At 39.4% G+C, this 20492-nt stretch overlaps 1 protein-coding gene across 6 annotated transcripts; it reads right to left on the bottom strand.

Moving 5' to 3' along the window:
* Nucleotides 1-838: 838 nt before the first annotated feature.
* On the bottom strand, nucleotides 839-18916 carry CCDC82 (coiled-coil domain containing 82). 6 transcript variants are annotated; one of them, XM_027777042.2, is made up of 8 exons: nucleotides 18785-18916; nucleotides 17502-18057; nucleotides 16637-16856; nucleotides 15421-15513; nucleotides 13267-13391; nucleotides 12275-12445; nucleotides 5562-5747; nucleotides 839-4995 (listed from the first exon to the last, which is right to left on the bottom strand). In XM_027777042.2, the coding sequence occupies exons 2-8, from the start codon at nucleotides 18048-18050 to the stop codon at nucleotides 4930-4932; spliced, it is 1410 nt and encodes a 469-aa protein (XP_027632843.2). In that variant the 5' UTR covers nucleotides 18051-18057; nucleotides 18785-18916; the 3' UTR covers nucleotides 839-4929. The 6 variants fall into 6 exon arrangements, with proteins under 6 accessions (XP_027632843.2, XP_013160726.2, XP_005230606.2 ...); XM_013305272.3 differs by having other exon boundaries at nucleotides 18779-18908; XM_005230549.4 differs by having other exon boundaries at nucleotides 18696-18894.
* Nucleotides 18917-20492: the final 1576 nt, after the last annotated feature.

Here is a 20492-nt window from a genome sequence, read left to right as displayed (position 1 = left end):
TCACTTAAAAACTAGAGTACATGCTTAAATCTAGGCACATACCTCGTCCATCTGTGTTTAGCAATCACTTACCAAATTACTTCAAAGTTAGATTAACTCCACCCAAACGGCATGCACTTAATATCAAACCCTGCGAAGCAATTAGCAAGCTGCAGCTCTGAACTTTCCGCCATTTCCATTATCTGCTTTTCAGCGAGGGTTCTTGGCCATTTAGAACAACTACAGTTACACACACACTTATTTCCTGGGGTATTCCCAGCTAGGCAGGCTCACGTACCATGCTGCTCACCTGGTAGATTGTTTTAACTTTGGAGCAGAGCCTGACTGCACCCGAGTCAGTTTTCTTGTCCTTAAATTTTGGGCACAAGGTGCATGCAGTTACTTTCTGTTTAAACTGTAAAATAAGCCATCTTGAACACACACCATGTTTTTAATTAAGATTACAATCCCCAGAGCAATCTAAAGAAACTGTGTCTACAACTTATTTAATAAACAACAGGGAAAGCAAAACAAAACAACCCCATGCCATCACACCTATAAAAATACCAAAATTCACATAAACTATGCAGGGAAGTGGAGCCACTGAGGGGGTTATTATCAGGTTCTTTCAATACCATTTCACACATTTCTCCTATTATTCCTTGCCTTTCATACTTTCTTACACTCTTTTGTCTAACCTCTAAATTCAGATTAGAAATTAGTATTTCTTATTTCTCAAAGCAGAATTAGAAAGTCAAATTTATAAAGCCTATTTTGTGTGTGCCGGAAATTTCTTCTGGAGTGGTATTGTATTTACATGTGTTTTTCTAACACACCCACTCTATTTATCCAGACAGACTTGAAGAAGGATAAAACTACAAGTCTTTATTTATCCAAATAAAAGTAAACTAGAGGAGTTAAGCATGGGAATTGCCTGTAATTACCTGCTGAACTGCTAGAAATAGCTGCTTTTAGGAAACAGGAGAAGCCTTCACTGGTGAAAAAATGACAGTAACAGCTATCTACTGTTAGCAAAGCTGACCATCCCATTTGATCCACAAATTACTTGCCTTCCAAAAACTGAAGGACATAGGGAGAAAAATCACTTTTTTTCATGCTTCACCGTGAGAACTGGACAGAGAATATAAACCAAAAAGGGCCTTCTCTCCCAGTACATCACATTAGTAAGCCTGATCCTATGCATAAATACCTTGTGTGAACTTTATCATTATTACAGTCTCCAGTTACAGAATTTAAACTAGAGCAGATTATCGAAACATTACAGGAACTACAGCAATTTCCAAGTATGATCATTAATCACCCACGCCAAGTCTAATCACATACTGAGCTCTCTTCATTGTTCCATTAAGACAGGTACTTTATCTTAATTACAGCTACTACTTCAAAAAATTAACAGTAAAGACAATTAAAAATGTTCTATCAGAACAAACATTATATTCTCCCACTCCCTAGCTCCACTCAAATTCTCTAATGTGGAAAAGGAAGTAGGAAAGACTGGTCAGATTTCCGCCTTCTCCCATCGTGAGATATCTGCACATTTTTCTGCTAGAAATATTCTTACTGAGTATTTCTAGACATAGGAAGTCTCAGGGGCAAGAGTCCCCTTTGTACTTCATGCTGCAACAGTACCAGAATTTACAGCCTGTCCTGGAAAATTTGATCTAAATTTTTACATATACAGCTCTTCTAAACAATCTTTTCATTTCCTGTGGTGAAGACAAATGTAAACATAATGTAATGACACTTCACATTCTCCGTCTTGTAGAAACTCTTCAGGTAAAACAACAGCCACAAAAATATTATCACTTCCCCCAATCTCAGTGAGGGGAATATCAACGTTTAAGAGAGACTATACACACACAAACATTATGTCAGCCCCTGCCAAGCCAAATGAAGTATCAGTTTCCTACTAAAATAGATATCAGTGATGTAAATTCTAGGCATTTTCTTAGTCCAACTGGTGACATCACAGACAAGATTAGTAAACCTATGGCAGCACTTTCTTCCAAGAAAATCGAACAGGACATTGCTAGAGACCGAAAAACATAGATCTGGAAAAAAAAGTCTGCAGGAACAAGGAAGAAGGTAGTTCACACTTTTTAGGTGAACAAAGAGGAGGTGATAAACATGATCTAGGATGCAGTAGATACCAAAAAAATGAATAAAACTATCATTTGATATTGCCAATTTCCATTTTCAATCACAGTGTATGTATTCTTGAAATATTATCAGCAATTGGCAAGCCAAAATTTCCCAAACTTGTATTTTAACTTGGTAGCAAACACTCTAAATGTGGCAAAATGTGAAACTGACCATTCATTTTGATAGCAAAATTCTTAAATAAAAATACAGTCTTCAGAGTTTTCAGAAAATTCAGAAGGTAGCAGAAATTAAGATCTGTCAGGAAGGCTCTGAGAGGGCACGCTCCGTTACAAAACTTGTTTATTTTGCAATGGTTCTCTTTTGTGAGAATAAAGTTACACAAAATTTAAATGTTATTATTCTAGAGAAGCCAACAACAGAGATTTGGTTAACAGAAAGAAGTGGGGCATCACTTTTCCGAAAAGGGATATATTTGAGACGGATTCCTGAATACTTTTAATTTGATGGGTGTGTTCCCACCAATACTCCCAGAACAGGGATGCAGAAGGAAAAAGAACAGAGATTTCCCTCAGCTTTGGTAACCAGGGAGATAGGTGTAAGATATATGAAATCCCAGAATATGTACATATCTAACTCACAGTTAAGGTATGGAAATAATATCTTCAACATAAGCTTACTTGAGAGTAAGTCTCATTCTGTTTACTAGCATTTTTCATCTTGCTTTGTAAATCTTGTATGTGGTACAAGGGAGAACTGACGATACTAGCTCGCTCTAATAGCATACATACCATTGCTGAACTTCAACCCCTTAAAATATAAAAGCAGTTAATTTCTTACAATGAATGCTAGAAAAAGGCTACTGAATGACAAATCTAAGGTACAGTTTCTATGGAAAGAAGCCAGCAGATGTTCACTATTAAGTGATACACCTTGCATCAGTTTCCCAGTCAATCAGCATATCTGTTACCAGTAGAGTGGCATAATAAACGCGGGGACTTCTTATGGACAAATCCATGAGAAGATAGGTTTCAGTAGTTTCACTTCTGAGAGAGCAACTTCTTAAAAGAATCTAGAGTGTTAACAATATCTTCCCTTTCACTAAGCTGTTCAGCCACAAAAGACTAATAAAAGAGTATGTGCATACAGCAGGATGTAGGAACAGTCCCTAACTGAATTCAAAACTGTGGACTCTGCATCTTAGGCTACATCAAATTAATTTTATATGCAGCAAAAAGTACAGGGACAGAATCATAGAATGGTTTGGGTTGGAAGGCACCTTTAAGATCATCATGGCCAGGGACGTCTTCCACTGGATCAGGTTGCTCAAAGCGCCATGCGGCCTGACCTTGAGCACTTCCAGAGATGGGGCGTCCATAACTTCTCTGGGCAACCCGTGCCAGTGTCTCAACACCCTCATAATAAAAAACTTCTTCCTTATGTCCATCTATACCTACCCTCTTTCAGTTTAAAACCGTTGCCCCTTGTTTTGTCACTACAGGCCTCATTAAAAATGTCTCTCTCCATGTTTCTTACAAGCCCCTTTAGGTACCGCTGTAAGGGCTGCCTGGAGCCTTCTCTTCTCCAGGCTGAACAACCTCAGCTCTCTCAGCCTGGCTTCACAGGAGAGGTGCTCCAGCCTCTGATCATCTTCATGGCCCTCCTCTGGACTTACTTCAATGGGTCCATGTCCTTCTTGTGCTGGGGGCCACAGAGCTGAACACAGCACTCCAGGCGGGGTCTCACGAGAGCAGAGTAGAGGGGCAGAATCCCCTCCCTCAGACCTGCTGGCCACACTTCTTTTGATGCAGCCCAAGACACAGTTGGCTTTCTGGGTTGTGAGTGCACATTACTGGCTCACGTCCAATTTTTCAGAACGGACAATACAGCACAACCCTTCCTAACTTCTCAAAAATCTGTTCCTCTGGCCCCAAAGAACTCTGATTTGGGCTTCATGCAATTCAGGTAAGCCATGCGTCATGCTTCTGAGTAACTCCTACCTTCTGTTAAGTTACACTGGAAGAATTCTTGCTTATCTTGCATGGCCACATTAATCCATTCTCAGTATTTCAGTTGCTGCAAGTTGTTGCCATGACATTTGCACAAAGTAAGTTGATATTTAAAATCTCAGTAAATTGCCCCAGCTGCTTATCAGACAGCCCTGTGGGCCCAAGTGTTCATTTAGATGGCTAAGCCAGACTCAAGTCTGTATGATGTCTATAATGTGACTCATCACCTACCCTCTAAAGACAGGAATGACTACTGTGCTGCAAATGTAGTCAGGACTGCAGAGTATTTCCTCTGTTGCCTTGCAACAGTCTACACTGATTCCTCAGAGGAAACAGAACTTTGCATTTGGGTCCTGTTTATTGTAACTATAGTTCTAAATGGTAGGACTTGCATGTAATGAGCAACAAGGAAAGTTAAGATGCAAGTTCGTGTATAACATAGCCTTACCTTTCCAAATATACCTATTTCAAAAGGTCTCAGCACTTCCTACCTTTCCTATGTTGCAGCTCAATATAAATAGGTGGAAGTTTTATTTCACAAGTAAAGAGATACTGGGATGTTATTTTTAAGAACAGAAGTATACTTAACGTGACCTATGAAGACTGGAAGGACTGATTTGGCAAAATTTTGGGTTATTATTGACACAGATGAGAAAAAAAGGACACAGCACATTCTCAAACAGTAGTTTAAAGGCATATGGATTTAAGTATAACATAGCCTAAAAAGAATCTTGAAGACCAAGCAGAGATAAAAGTGCATGCAGATAAAGCAGGCCATTCAGATTTTTACAAGATGTCTTTCAAAGAGCTATATGACCACTTAATACATTTTCTCTTCTTGGAAACTGTCTGCATCATTCATGTAGTCTTCAAGATCATTGTATCTCTGCAAGTAAAATAAAACCTGTATTATTTTATCAATATTTAATAACCAAATTACATAAGGACTGATTTTTCTTTTTCTTCAATAGATTAACAAGCATGTCAATAACAATTCAGAAGCAATGATATCGGAAAGCTTGCTAGATGCAATTGTACTACAAGTAATCTTAAAATAGTTCATAAAGTGTTTCTGAGTAATTCAAAGTACTTCAGCATAAACAGAAGAGTAAAATATTCTTGCCGTGCCTCACACACGTCTTTCCCAATCTTTTTAAGTTACAGCTTGAGTATGTTGTGCTGCTGCTTTCAAATGAAACAGGAGCCTGCCCACCACAGCCCAGAGATCATGCAGCTGTCAAAATGCTTCATGTCAAAAGCTGACACAAACTCTGTGTGACCGCAGCACTATACCACTGTTGGAGAGACCGGGTCAGCAGAAGTGGATGAATGGTTTAGCAGAGTTGTATTATTGAAACCCAGTAATTCAGAACTGATCAATTAAATCAGACATTTTATCCCAGCTTACTTTTATCTACTTGGAAAAGGATACATCAAATAACTCAGTCATACCTTCTGTATCCACCCACTGTCTTCCAGCTGGCTGAAAAGCCGTTTTACTGTGTTTCTGACCGGTTCATCCTCAACACCATCCAACTTGGTAATGGAGCTGCAATCCACATACAACTTGTATTTGAAGTGCTTCAAATTATGATAGACTCTTGTACGATTTGCACACACTATGCCAACCTTCAAAACCTAGGCCAAAGTGAACAAATCATTCTCTCTGATAGAACTGTGATTATCTTGACAATATAAAAAATGGCTGTCAGTCTAGTAAGATTTTGTCAGTCTAGTAACTTTTTCTGAATAATTTTTTGAAATAAAGAGAATGACACTACATGAATAAAATCAGTGCAAAACCATGCAGTTTTCACAGCCACAGCAGACCAATTTCTGAGCAAGCAGGCAGCCAGCAAGTCTATGCAATGGCAGTTTATCTGTACTATTTTCTTACAAACACAATCATGTTTATAATTGGTAGTATCTTTTCTATCTCCTGGTGGGACTTCGTTACAAAATCACTGACATTTTAGACAAGCATCATATTGTGAAAACAGAGGAAAAGAAATTATTTGATTACTTTTGCATAATATATAGTGCTTCCTAGAGACATGAAATACCAGTTCTAGCATTTTGTAGACTGAATACTATTCAGTATTTCTTCAAAAAATAGATATGAATACAAATAGACATATGCCTAGAAAAATATTTAATAAATATATACAGAGATTAGATTTCATAAAAATAAAATCTGAAAACCAAGGGTTTCTTCAATGCAAGTGTTAATCTGCAACTATCTGGGAGGTATAGCTAGGCCATAATGCTGCAGAAATCAAAGTTTCCGTATCTCCCATTTATTACCAGTTTTACTTCTACAATTTCCATGAAGGAAAGGACTGTCTTACTTCACAGTTTACAGCAGTATTTATAGATAAAAAATGGTAAATGTGCTTGTAAATACATAATCAGAGCATGGATTAGAGCAGATTCATTATCATCTATCAGCACTAAGATTAAATACAGGCAAACTTTTGCACGTTGTCTTGAACTCAGATTTTATACAAAGATGTTAGGCAGTGAAGGTGTTTACCTGAAAATACCGAGTAATATATTGGTTACAAGAATCTTTGGCAATCCTAAATCTTCACTGAGTATGGAAAACTGCAGGTGTGGGGAGGGAGAGAGTTAGAAGTTCATTTGCATTTAAGGACATCCTGTGTTTCACAAGAGTAACTTTTGTTCCATTTCTACAAGAGAAGTAGTTCAAGTGCATACAATGGCAAATCAGAAGAGGAATCTATCCCCTATAAATGACCCACAGGTGCACCAACTACTACTCCAACCCACGGAGACAAAGTCTACCAGGTAAAAAAATCTACATCTGGCTGGTTTTTGGAGGTCAGGTACACTCAAAAGCAACACCATTAATACATGTGTAAAGAAATTCAGCTCCTGATACATGTAGGAGAAACTGATTCAGTTTTATTAACACACACACCCCACCCCCATCAACTTACCCTTCAAGGGCAGTATTGTTTTGGGCTGATGCCTTGTTACACCTTTGCAAGTAACAAGCTGGTAAATCGCTAAAGGTCAAAGCTCTTTGCATCAGCAATGCAAGCTGCAATTGTATTGCAACTTCAGATTACACACACATACAGATCAAAAAACCAACCATGTTATATATTGCAAAATGATCTCTTTCTAAGCCACAACAGTGATACCCTTTATTGCTGCCATTGGGAATAATCTGAACATCCTTTTAAATTATGAGAAGGTTAAGTTTTAATCAGTGCTTACAACCTGCATTTTCAGGAAGCTTTCCCAAATGCATGACTAAATTTGCATCTGTGAGCAGTTCCCCAACACACCTGACCTACTTGTACAACCTAGCACTAGCTGCATCTGCTGACAGTGACAGTAACAGAAAAGCGTATTTATATTTCTAAAGATTATATAAACTAAATTTGTATTTATATGTATTATTTAGATATTTTCCGAAATATAAAAATATACTTTATTTCTTAAATACATTAACCAGCAGCTCAACTGATACAAGCAGGCGTAATATCACTGAAGTCAGAAGAGACACACTTGCTTAGAAGAACTTTTGATCGGACCTACAGCAGATGGTTATTAACTGACATTTTAACCATCTTGAGATAAAAAAATCCTAGTACTATACTGCAAATCTCTAAAAATCATGTCTATGCATTTACATGCAGCTGCATTTTCTATGCTCCCCAAAACTGAAAAGCTAAGGCATTGCTTATATATAGTTTTGTGCTATAGGTACCATGAAGTACAAGACCTACCAACCAATGTGTAACCTTGATTCATTCAAATTTCCAGAAGTACCATTTCAGATACTGAAACAATCAAGAACTGAGCTGCAGTGTTTCACAGAGCATTTAATAACTTTTCATGTATCCCACGCAATGAGGTGCAGCATCTGGAACATTATCTGATGTAAAATAGGAGATACCATCTTGCATCAAACTGATGGCCCGGTTTCTCCCTTGCAACAACAGCTAGCAGGGGACATTTAGGAAATTAGTATAAGATGCAGGATGAACACCAGAATAATCCTAACATTACCATACAGTTCCTAGAAGTCAACAGTTAAGACAGTCTGTATCATCCCAACTATCATGTTCCGTAGCGTGGAAGAAGCTTCCCCAAGAACCTGTCTATCTCTTTTGGGACCCACTAAAACTTTTTGCTTTTGAACTATCTTGTGGCAATGATTTTCATACTTCATTTATGTGCAAGGTGTAAAGTATTCCTACATCAGCTATTTGCCTCTGGCATTTCTCCAAATACTGTATAATGTAATTATGTATTGTGTTTTTAAAGCAAGAAAGATAGTCTAAAAATACAATGCTATTTCAGAATGCAGCTTTGGAAAGAATCTCAGTACTGTGCTCAGTTCTAATTTTTTCCTCTTGCAGTTCTCAGTGACTCTGTCCTAATGCTTAACTTATCTACCCAAGCTGGCCGTATCAGCCAAAGTTGTGTTAAATCACTTTGTATGGAATGCAGGAACATTGCCTGACAATAGCACAACATGCAGTGACTGAACCCCTGCCCTCTAAGCATGATTATAAACAGAAGTAGAACACCAAGAGTGAGAGCAGAAAACAGTTTATAATCCGGGTCACACAGAAGTAAAGTGTGGGGGACACCTACACCTCTAAACTGTTTGATTCTCCCTGACTTGCAGAGGAATGAGAATTGGCAGCTACACAGAACAATCCCTGCAAGCCTAAGCAAAACTGGAACAGCTGTTTCTCTTCTCTTTCTACTGGCAAAGCAGAATACTTCAGAGATGAGAGAAAAGGAAAGTTTTATGCAAAAGAAGAGAGTTGCAGGTCTGTTTTTGTTCTCTCCACATCCACTTTTCTTGGGTATTTTCAAATAAAACTTTAGAAAATAGTCCAGCTACATGTTTCCATTCAATCTGATCTGCCAGTGCTGAACTGCCTTCTCTTTCAGTCAATTAAGTTCCTGAAGTGCCAGTTTTATGTAGCTCTGTGTGCCTTTTTTTCTTTTTTCTTCCTTTCTTTTTTTTTTTTTCCCTCAAGTAGCAGGACAAGTTGATCAACATACTGCCAGCAGAACTTCAAAGACTACTTAAGAACAGTACCTTAAGAACAGTCTAAATTACAGGTCACCGTAAGAACACAAATATTGCATTACAAAGGCATTATCAAAAATTACTAGAAAGTGCTCAATAACTGTCTTTCCTGGGTCTGTGCTACAGCCCCTGAGCTATATTGAGCACGCACATGGCAGGCATTTCACCAGATGCTGGGGTATACAGGGTAAAAAAAGCTCTCATTTTGTACTGTTAAGTTGGAGGACAAAAACGAACTAGCAAGTTAGTTCAATAGTCAGTGGGATATTTCAAGTTTTTTCCAAAGTGAAAACCAGCCAGTGCTTTATGTAGGACAATGTTTGGGTAGCAGTGAGGGAATTGCTACTGTTTTTTCCACGGTTAAGTTGGAACTTGAGTTAAGATTAAATTCTTGTGCTAGTTTACTAATTATTTGTGGTAGGCAAGGCATACACTTCCCATGAAAAACTGAAAATTTTTAAATTCTTGATACACATTTACAGACCTGTACACAAAGGAGAATAATGACTGTACTACAGACTGCAGTATCAGTGCTAGTATGATTGCCAAGGACTTAACTGTTTTCTGGCAATAAATAAGGGGAAAGGCCTTACTGCAAAAGCCTAGCTCTCTTGACTATCATGTACACACAGACTTATCAAAACAGAGTATTAACAACTGCTGCTCTGAAATTCTCTAGTCTATTTAAGAAAAACTGTGGCACAGATTTCCCTAGGTTCTGCATTACACACAGAGCCCAATAGGATGACATAATGATAATCATATTGACACCTCTCAGATCTCCAAGTTAGAATATTTGCAAAGATCCAAACAATACATGCTTGAGCTTCAGTAAGGTGTACTTCCAGTTTGATGAAGGCTTCACTTTATATAAGAAATCCTGTTATACTGCATTTCAAAATATATTGTAATTACAACTTGTTCTGACACTTTTTTCTTTTCAGGAAATACTTGAGGAACGTCAGCTGCATTAAAAAACTCCTCACAGTCACAAAGGAAAGTAATATACCTTCTACATCTCCTGAAGGGGAAGAAAGGCAGAACTTGGATACCAGCTTGGTACACAGCCGTAGGAGTATTTTATTCTTGACAAATTGTGTGCTTTGAGTTTATCATAACAGGTCACAAATTACATTACTTAGGAAGGTCATATGCATACTTAATCGTAACAATTACTGGTAGCAGTAAATTTGAAGAAGAGATCCCTAAATACTAGGAACACTAAGGTTTTTAAGAGTCAAGGTCTTAAAAAGTCTCAGCTGTGAAATATAACAAAACTGACTGCTAAAGTCATCTAAAATTACTGCCTAGTGTAACATCATGTAACAACATGAAAGATGCGTTTCATTCAAAAAATACAATTTAATCCAAAATGTCCTAGTAGAGACAACTGAGCGAGAAAAAGATGCAAGACTACCTAAATGGAAATGTCTTCCAGTTTGGACAAATAGTTCTGATAATGCAGTAATGAGAAACATGCTGTGATAAAAATGTATTGAAGTAGTTAGGAACAAGTTTTCTCAACAGAAGATCAGCAATTTCTGGTGTCAATGCCACTGAGATTTCAAGATAATTTGTCCTGAGTGAACAGCTACATGAGAAATAGCAGATATGTAAAAATCTGAAGAATGAAGCAGTAAATTCTGACTGGACTGCAACTGCACCATTAGAATGACAGTGGCACTATTTCACCCACCATTCTGACCTAGAGCAAACAAGAACTGTTGGGAGTGTATTTGGATGCTCCAAATGCTAGAGGCATAGTAGCCACAGAATTAGCAAACCTAGTGACCCATGTAGAATAAGCCTTACTTGCAACAAAACAGAAAACACAATCATTCAATGGAGATGATTGTCCATTATACAGGAAGTTACTTTTATCATGTTTCTGCAAGCTAATCAATGCAAAATTCCTGCTGGGGAAGTCTTAAGGGCATTACAGGCACACACAAAGAAAGGTAAAAGGCTTTCAAGTGATCTAATTTCTGTGAAAAGGCATTCTGATATTTAGAATATACATAAACCCAAGGCAAATGCTATTCTTGATTTAAAGCCTCAGACTCCTGGCATACAGAGATAGGATCTATTAAAAATAAAAAAAACCCCACAGAGTCATAGTATTGCTCAGGTACTTGATGAAAACCAGGAATGCCAGGCATGTTCAGAGCATCACTTAGTCACTCATTTCTTTACCACTGGTTTTCCTTTCTTTAAGATATGCATCCACTTTAGGATTTTCAATCTTCTATTAAATGTTCTCTGACACAACAAAAAGCTACTTTAGAAATAACTGATTGAGTGCTCATATTAGAACTTTGGTTAGTATGTTCATCTTCATGTGTGCGGTCAGCCTCTTCGACACACAGTTTCAGACTACCTCTCCATGCATCACAAAAGACAAGCATGCTGGGTAGGATGTGTAGGATACTGTGTACCTAGAGTTTTCTTCTTGCCCTGGATGAGACTCAGACTGTAGAGATTTGAAGCAGAGGAAAAATTGAGGCAAATGTCAATTCTGACTTGAGGGGAAAAGTTCTCAATAAATCTTATTGGCCCTTTATCTTTTTTATCATGAAGTCCAGCTCATGGCTGGGTATAATTATTAGCACTTACTGCAGTTCAAGTACACGTGCTGCATCAGGTACTAGTATTAAAGTGGCAAAAGTGGGGAAAAAACAACATACCAATTATTGTGATGCAGACAAAACCAAAGGTCATAGAAAACCACCAGATTTATTTTCTTCATAAAAGTTTGGTTTACTTGAGGATACTTTTCATTGCCTCTTTCCCAACATATAAGGGGGGGGGGGGGGGGGCAGAGGAGAACGCTTCTATTCATCCTTTAAACTTTCATAAGAACTTCCTTTGTAATTCCTTGCTAAATGCAAGACTATACTCCTCCAAACTGCAAAATGGTCCTCCTATATTACAAATAGAGTTTAGACATGGAAGTATAGCAGCTTTGCACTTGCCTCTAGCGTTATAGATATTAGATGTGTTGATAGGATTTTTATTCTTTCTATGATTTTCTGTAACACTAGACAAAGCTTAAAAAAAATTATATAGAGTAATTCTTTGAAGTTACCTGCTTGTCATCTGACATGAAGTCATCCGGTTCCAAAGTTCTGCTATTATAAAGGTTCCCAGAGAGCTGCACGTTAAACTTACAATACCGATTCAATTCACAGGCCTGACAAGACATACTTTTTGCATCTTTCATGGTTATGTGAACATCTGGATAACAATCCACACGCTCCTGAAAAACACATTTCAAATAACATTAAAGAATCACCCTAATCTGAAAGACGCCTCAAATAGGCTGCTGAATACTCCCAAGAGAAATCAAAGAGATTCAAATATGAAGTCTTTCACCATTCAGTCACAAACATACAGTTTCTCAAGCATTTCCCAGCACTTAACTCAGTTCTAGTTCATTAAGTCTTTTATTCAGCTTCAGACCTAAAGAACAGCTCCTGCACCCTGGCACTTATTTTTTTCCTCATTTTTCTTTTTGGAGGGTGTGAGGGTGCAACTCTGTCTCTTGGTCTGTTTTAAATAAATACACTGTACCTCTTTACTGGCCATACTCCATTATTACAGTGATTATTAGATCACCAGACCTATCACACTAATACCATTCTAGCAATTTGCATACAACGTCTAGGTTACTGTATATTGACTTAATTTTTTTTTAAGTAGAATCTTCATTATGAATATACTGGTTTATCTTTCTGTGGGAGGAGGAAGAAATTTTGTTATAACACTTAGCAAGTCACACAAATTACTCAAAAACTAACCTGCTGAACTTAACAGGAGAAGCATTCAGGTAACAGAGAACAGATTCTGTTCTGTTATCTGAATGTTTACCTGGTTATCAACATAAAAAATACTTCCGTTCATAAGTATCAAAACAAGTTATGTAAGGTAAAGAACAAGGAGTTTCTATTAACAAAGTATATACAATTATAGCAATTATTGTACCTTTACAGAGAATTACAATATATATTAAAAAAAAAAAAAAATCAGTAATGATATGATTTCAAGCCCACTTCACTATTTAAAGTATAAGGTACATACCTTGAATCGGTCTTTCCAGCGACTTCTAGAGATTAAATTATCAAGACGAGGCTGAATGAAGCGGTCATCCAAATAATGGAGTGAGAGCAACATATCTTGCGCATACTTCTTTTGTCTTGTTCCATCTGTTAAGTGACAGCAATTACTAATTTGCCGATCACCCTACATTGTGCAAGTTTCTTCAAATAAAATTTTCAAGGACATTATGCTTCTGCATACTAAGAACTATGAATTATTTTAATAAATTATTACTCAAACCACTCACTACTGTTATTCATAAAAGTGACTCATGCATCTTTGATAAACAAAGTATGTATCACAAGAGGTACATGAAAAAACTCTACAATCAAGGCTAAAGTGAAAAGTTGTCATCCTAAATGAAGACTCATTCACTTGATCCCATTTAAAAGAATTGGGGGGGCGGGAAGTATCTTGCTTTTGGTCCAGTTTATGTAAGCTGTTCATAATGTATAAGGGAGGAAGTTGTAAACCATGAAAACAAACTACTATGAACTGCTTCACAGCACAAATTTTGACAACTCACTTTGTCACTTATAATAAAAGAACACACAGAAACTGACCTTCACACTTCAGCAGCACAGTCAGATGCCTTGAGTTAGGTGGCATAAGTACTTCCAAATACTTACCCAAGCAAAAAAAATAAGAAAGTATTAGGACAAGTAAAACTACCACTATACCACAGCTATCTCCCAAATACATGCTGGACTCCTGAAATTAAATAGGGTTTTCATAGATGCAGGCCCATTCATACTGTCTCGAGCTTCAGCATGTACAGACATACAAATTAATTCAGCTACCTTCCATAGCCTTTTAGCAATGCTGTTACCAAAGAAACAGAACAAAGAAAGACCACTGGCTATCTAGCTTTCTATATAAAAAATTTAATTGTCACTATCGTTATAACCACCATAATTACAAATAATGTTTTTCTGCATACACATTGTACACACACATTTTCAGTAAGTCAGCTGTACAAAAAGCTTGAAGAGGCTATGACAGACCATAAAAAAAATGCCTTGCAACAAAAAGCAAGTCTGAACTCTAACACTAAGGCAGCTGCTCTCGATTCAAACTAATTAAGATATTCCCTTCGCTTAACTAACAAAAATCCATTCTGTGTTATAAAAATATATCTTTGTAATGCAAGGCTACGGTCATACCATACAATGTTCTTCAGAAAGACAGAACACAACCTCCAGCTCACACACATAGCTGATCTACTTCCAGCACCTTGGCAATAAGTTGTTAATTTTGTAGAGCAGATACAATTTGAAATAGAAGGAAACCTGGCAAAGTTTTCTTATGACTTGTCATAAGCTTGTTTTCACTTGGTAAAAAAAAAAAATCAAACCAAACCAAAACTAACCCCTGGCAGTGTAGTAGAACTAGCAGTTGTATATGAAAGACATTTTTTAGCTTTAAGAATACACAGCCTTTATTCTGAAGTCTGTGGTGTACTCCATTCCCTCTTAGCTCCTGATGAAACCAAAACTTCCACTTTGCTGACTGTTCCCACAACCTGACACTGACAGTCCTCTCATTAATCCCATCTTTACAGTGCTTCTGAAACTACATGTGAGGCTGCCATTCAACCCAACTAGGCCAAATGCCAAAAAGCACTTCCTCAGCAAGAACAAGACAAGTACTGACTGCAGCTAATTATTTATCTGAAAGAACAAATGTTACAAGCAAAAAAAAAAAAAAAAAAAGACAAAAAAAAGTCAGATCTGGAGTAATCTCCATAACTAAAGTTATTTATTATCTACCAAATTCCTCAGAAAAAGCTATGAAGCATGCGGCATTTTGACAAATCAGCTGACCTTGCAACGTTCTTCATTGAGGTATCTAATTTGAAATTAATTTTGTATGACTGCTCCTACCAATCAGCAACTACATCCCAGAATGCCTTCTTGGCTTAAAAGAACTAGGTATACACATTTTTCCAGGATTACTCTACTCTGTCAGATAGATTCCTTCCTGCCTACCCCGCCAAGTTACAGAGCAGCAAAACCAAGAACAGATCTTAGGACTCACAGTCCTATAACTCCAATCAGGAGACACATCTTTCCCTAGAACAAATGTCTCTGTACAACTTTGAATGCACTATTGTATAATCTAATGCAATTTACTTACCATATAATGAGCTCAGAAAAGTGCCATCAATCGCATTTATGAGGAAAGCGTTTACTATTCTTTTGAAGTGTACGTAATGCTCACAGCGAGATACTGGAAAGAAAGCAATATAACCAGAATTAAAAAAAAAAAAAAAAAAAAGGTAAGCAATGTTAAAAGTACTACAAGAAGAAACTGTAAATTTAGAATTAAGTCATTTAAATAGGGATCTAAAAATAATTTCCATGTACAACATTCACACCCTCATGACATTGCCTTTTGATAGTGCCCCTCATCCCAATGATCTTAATTAATTTTAGCATCCTAAAGTCACACATCCTTTCAGCAAGATCACTTCACAGTAAGAGCCACAAACACTAAAAGAAGAGAATAATTTCTTGTATGAATAGCAAGACATAATGCAAACCAGAGAAGGCCAAGCCTGTGGTGGGGAGGTTGTTTATTTTTTGTTTTTTCCAACTTTCTTTCAAATACACACAGTTCTGCTTAGGTCTTAACTGAGGAAGAAATACCACAAATGCTTGTGACTGTCTCTGCTAGCACAGACTCTCCAGTCAGTACATACCTGCTTCTGAACAACAAAATATGCAAGAAGTTAACTAGCATAGATTTCTGTTTCAAATCCCTCTGCTCCATCCAGATAACAGTTTTCTTAAAAAACAACTTGAAAAGTTTTCTGCCTCTGTGCAGTTCAGCTGAAATTGAGCAATGAATTCAAAAACCCCTATAGTCCTGTGCTCCCAAATCTCACTGCCATGGAATAAAAATACATTTAAATAAAAAAAACCCCAAGCCCCCAAAATCCCAAAGTCATGGCAAGAATTCCACAGCACTCTCCAGAACAGAATTTGGCCAGAATCAACACAGTTGTTCTTAACATACAGCACAAGATGAAGGATGATTTAGGCCTCCACAGGAATGACTGCATCATAGGTAGCCTACCTCATCCTAAATCAGACGGATGTAGAAAGTCTGTGCAACAGGGTTTTCTTTCCTACCCCCCAAAATTATACCCTCCTTTTGATAAGATACAGAAAGACTGTAAAAGTTTACTGGGGAAATCAAAGTACTTATACAATAAATTGAAACCTTTCAGGAATCTGCTTTTACGCTATCATACCCCATTATATAATATTTGTATTTACAGTCCATTAATATTTATTACAGCACTACAAGCAAGTTTTACATCTAGAATTGTCATTAATTTTTATCTTACAGTGTGGGACGTAGTATGCCAGCAACTCACTACTTGATTTATTAATTTCTTTCTGTTGTGGCTGGTTTTCATTCTTTACGTGCTCTGTGTTGTCATCATCAGCATCTTCATCTTCCTCTACTATGAAGTCTTTCATGCTGTCATTATCAGTTTCACTACCTTCTGTTGGTGTGAGGGGCAAGGGACAGAATAGTTCCTCTTCTGCTTCACCATTAGAATCCTAATTAAAATTTTAAAAAGCATTTCAAACACAAGAATTTTAATTGTTTGCACTGATGAAATACTACATAAACTGGGTATGATTTTTGACCTTCTAATAACATCACTAGTTCAATTAACAAGGAATACGATGTTTCTAAAAAAATACATCATTCTGTATTAGATGATAATTACTTTCAGCTTTAATTCAGCCTTCTCCATGTACCTCTCTTCACTATATTTGTAGGAATTAAGCTAACAGGACCTCTAAGTTACTTCAGCGGGTATTTTGCTTCTGGATAAAAATTATTTGCTAGTCCTTTCATGTGTCTCTTTATGGCAACAAAGGAATGATAAAGTTTTTCCTCTCTGACTACATAGATCAGATAGATACCTGCATTCTAAGCTGCTTAGTCATCAGAATGCCTGAAACAGCAAATGAGATTCCTACATCCTCAGTGATTAAAATTACTCAGGATAAAGGTTTTCAGCAGTTAATATTGTTATCTAGTTAATGGGACAATTGTTAAAATGCGACAGAACTACTGATTTGTCATTAATAAAACCCAAAACAAAAATAAATAAAACTCCACTGATTCCTATTAGTCTTCCCCTTTCCCTACATCCAGTATTTTCTCCAATTGAATTTCAAGGATAAAATCCAGACCTCACAACTTCCACTGCTGCAGGATGTCTGAGTTGCTCTTTGTCTTGCAAGTTCTTCCAATTTTGCAAATACTTTCTGTTTCTTATTAGTAGAAACATTTTCTGTAGGGCAGGTTTTACCAGGCTGCTGTTCTTGGGAACTCTCGTCTTCGTCAATTATACAGTGGCGTTTAGCAAAAACTTTTCTAACAAGTATATCACTCTCCTCACTTTCATCACTGTCATACAGGACAGAGGTGCTCAACCTTTTACGCTTCCCAGGCACGATGCACTCATCCTCACCATCTTCTGTTACTTCCCCATTGTGGCTTTTCTCTTCCTGATCTGAGGGGCTGTTCTTGAAATCAGTTTCATCTTTTTCATCTATTTCATCTTCTGATGCGGTAGGCTCTTCCTCCTCAGAGGTAACTGAGGATTCGTCATTGCTGTCAGATAGTATGAATTCCCTTTTAGTGCGTCTCCAATCAACTCGGGACTTGGATGATGACAATTTTGTTCCCGCTGTCTTATTTCTTGTTTCATATCTTCTAACAACTGCTTTTATCTCCATTGGAAGGCTGTGACAACACACCAAAATATAAACCAGTAAAACAAAGCACTTACTATATTATGCCAGTAAAAAAAAAAAACAAACCCAAAAGTACACGGGAATGCATATTTTGCTGCATACATTTATGACTTAACAATATCATAATTATGAGACACATACAGAAATCAGCATCAAACAAAACTAAACATGCACAGTAACTTCTGAAGAGGGTATGCCTTACTCAAAAAAATGTGGAAGAGCAGAACTGTCCACACCCAGCACGAATGAACTGGAAAAAATAAGGTCTGAGGTGCAGCTACAGATCCTATCATCCCCTGCAACACTGGGAGCATACAGCCGAGCCAGACAGCTCCCGGGCTCTTCAAGAGCGGCCTACACCGCTCTTCCAGGATACCCATCACCGGGCCTCCCCGGGGAGCGGCCGGGCGTCCACAACCGCTGCCCTCAGCTGGGGAGGGACGATCCCCCCCCGGCTGGAGGGCCTACCCCCACCGGCCCGCCCCGCAGCAACACCTGACGCGGCAGAGGTGGGTGCCCTTAGGCGAGGCGAGCCGAGCCGTGCCATGCTGTCCCGGTCCGCGCCCGGCTCTACGCGGCGGGGCGGGGCAGGGCCGGGCCGGGCCGGGCCGGGCCAGGAGAGCTCACCTCGCACGCCGCCGCCGCGACCACGCTGCGGCCACCCCTCAAGCCCCTTCCCTCCCGCCAGCAGCTCGCGCAGCAGCCGTTACTTTCACCGCTAACGTTTCCCGCGGTCCAGCACCGGAGCCGCTGAGGAGAGACCACCGCCCTCTGGCGCTACGCGCACCGCGATTGGCCGCTGCCTCCGTCACTCAACTGCCGCAATGTTTACGGAAGTGCTGGCTGGCCGTGGTAGGGGGAAGTGTGTCACGTGGTGTGCCCCGCGCTGCTGGTTGGCGCGCAGTGCTGTAGAGCCGGGGGTGGCAGGTTCGAGTCCTCCCCCGGCGTGGGGCGGCACACCGCGCTCCCCCTCGTCTGCCGCCTTCGGCCGGCCGGGCTTGCGCAGTGGGGGCTGGGGTGCTGTGGTTTAGGAGTGATGACGGTTGTGCTCGCCCTAGTGATAGAAAGTTTAGAAATAACTAGATTAATAGGATATGGAAAACTTAGAACAATTAAAACTCTCATTGCATGAACAAAGAGGAGCTTCACAGCGTGACCTTGCAAATTAGGCCCGGTCCTGGGCCCTTTGTACCGGTAAGGTGGACCTGGGATGCTCCTTGTGCTGATAAGAAGACACTGGTATGCGAACACCTGTGCCTTGAGATAGGAAACTGGATCTGCCCTGTTTTTTGGTTTCGAAGAAACTTGAGACACGACTGAATCTGCACGAAGAGTGAAGGTGAAAAGTTCAGAGCGAGGGAGACTACCAAGCCTTCATCCTCAACGACCCCCACCAGGAGAGAGGGCGCAAGCGCAAATGGGAGGGAACTTATGTTAATGGCTTCTCGGTAGGCTAATTATCCTCACCCAACCTATTCTTGGGCATCTGTTGAATATGTATGAATGTATACTTTAAATCACACGTGCACAAAGAAGTCAGGGCAGCAGGTGCTTTTGGAATTATCCACCCTGATGCCTGCTGGTGAATTAAACATACTTGCTTTATAACCTATCCTGAGTTATAAAGTTTAATTCCGCACGTCACTAGATGCGTTCCTGAGGAATATCTGTGTGGGTTTATGAGGTATGGCACCTCCCCAGGGGGGTCTGTCAGTGACCACTGCAGAGGCCCGGTCTGGCCTGGGGCTTACCCCACCAAAGTGGCTTCTTCAGAGCTGACAGCACTGCCCTGCCGCCGTGGGAGCAAACCCAAAACTTGCATTCAGCCTCCACGTGATGTGGGAGGTGAAAGCGGGCTATGTCAGCTGTAGCTGCGGGGGCGTTCTGGGGGTGCCAGGCTGAGGCCCAGCTGGAGCAGAAATCCCAGCAGTGTGCACGCTTGGGAACACCTCTGCCAGCCCACCTGTGCTCCCTGGGCCTCTTAGAAGAAAACAACACTTTCTCTGACGTCTGTAAATCACATTTTGGATATGGTGCCTGCAGCTTCTTGTTGGCCCTCCCAGCCAGAAGCAGGAGCGTGCTGAGGGCCCTGGTTCTCTGTGGTTCGTGCTATATCCATGCGGAAAATCAGAGGCAGGGTGACACAGAGAGGTCCTGCTGGTGCTGGCGCTCAAGGAGAGACCTGCCAGCTCAGCACAGGGCTCTTATTTTTTTGGTAACAGCAACTTTGCAGCCCGCACTGAATCGCTGAGCACATGTGCTATTCTCAGCTGGGGCTGGCCTTTGTGTGGGGAACCCCAAAAATGGAGGTTAGGGGGTGGGGAGGTGGCCAGAATGTTGTCTTAGTCACAGGGGAAGGTGGGAGTATTTCACCAGAGGAGTTTGGGACACGAAAGGTACAATAAATTCATAAGGAAGTAAGCT

This window comes from Falco peregrinus, chromosome 4 (assembly GCF_023634155.1).
Source record: "Falco peregrinus isolate bFalPer1 chromosome 4, bFalPer1.pri, whole genome shotgun sequence".
Lineage (NCBI taxonomy): Eukaryota > Metazoa > Chordata > Aves > Falconiformes > Falconidae > Falco > Falco peregrinus.
Note: the sequence above shows the minus strand (reverse complement) of the source record. Positions and strands in the feature narration are given on the sequence as shown.

Excerpts from the sequence above, each read along its gene's own strand:
- CCDC82 (XM_027777042.2), bottom strand. The coding sequence starts at position 18,050 with ATGGAGATAAAAGCAGTTGTTAGAAGATATGAAACAAGAAATAAGACA. Across the intron at positions 15,514-16,636 it reads GGCATACTACGTCCCACACT|TATCTCGCTGTGAGCATTAC; the intron begins GTAAGATAAAAA and ends CTTTCTTTCCAG. Across the intron at positions 4,996-5,561 it reads ACAGTGGGTGGATACAGAAG|AGATACAATGATCTTGAAGA; the intron begins GTATGACTGAGT and ends TTTTACTTGCAG.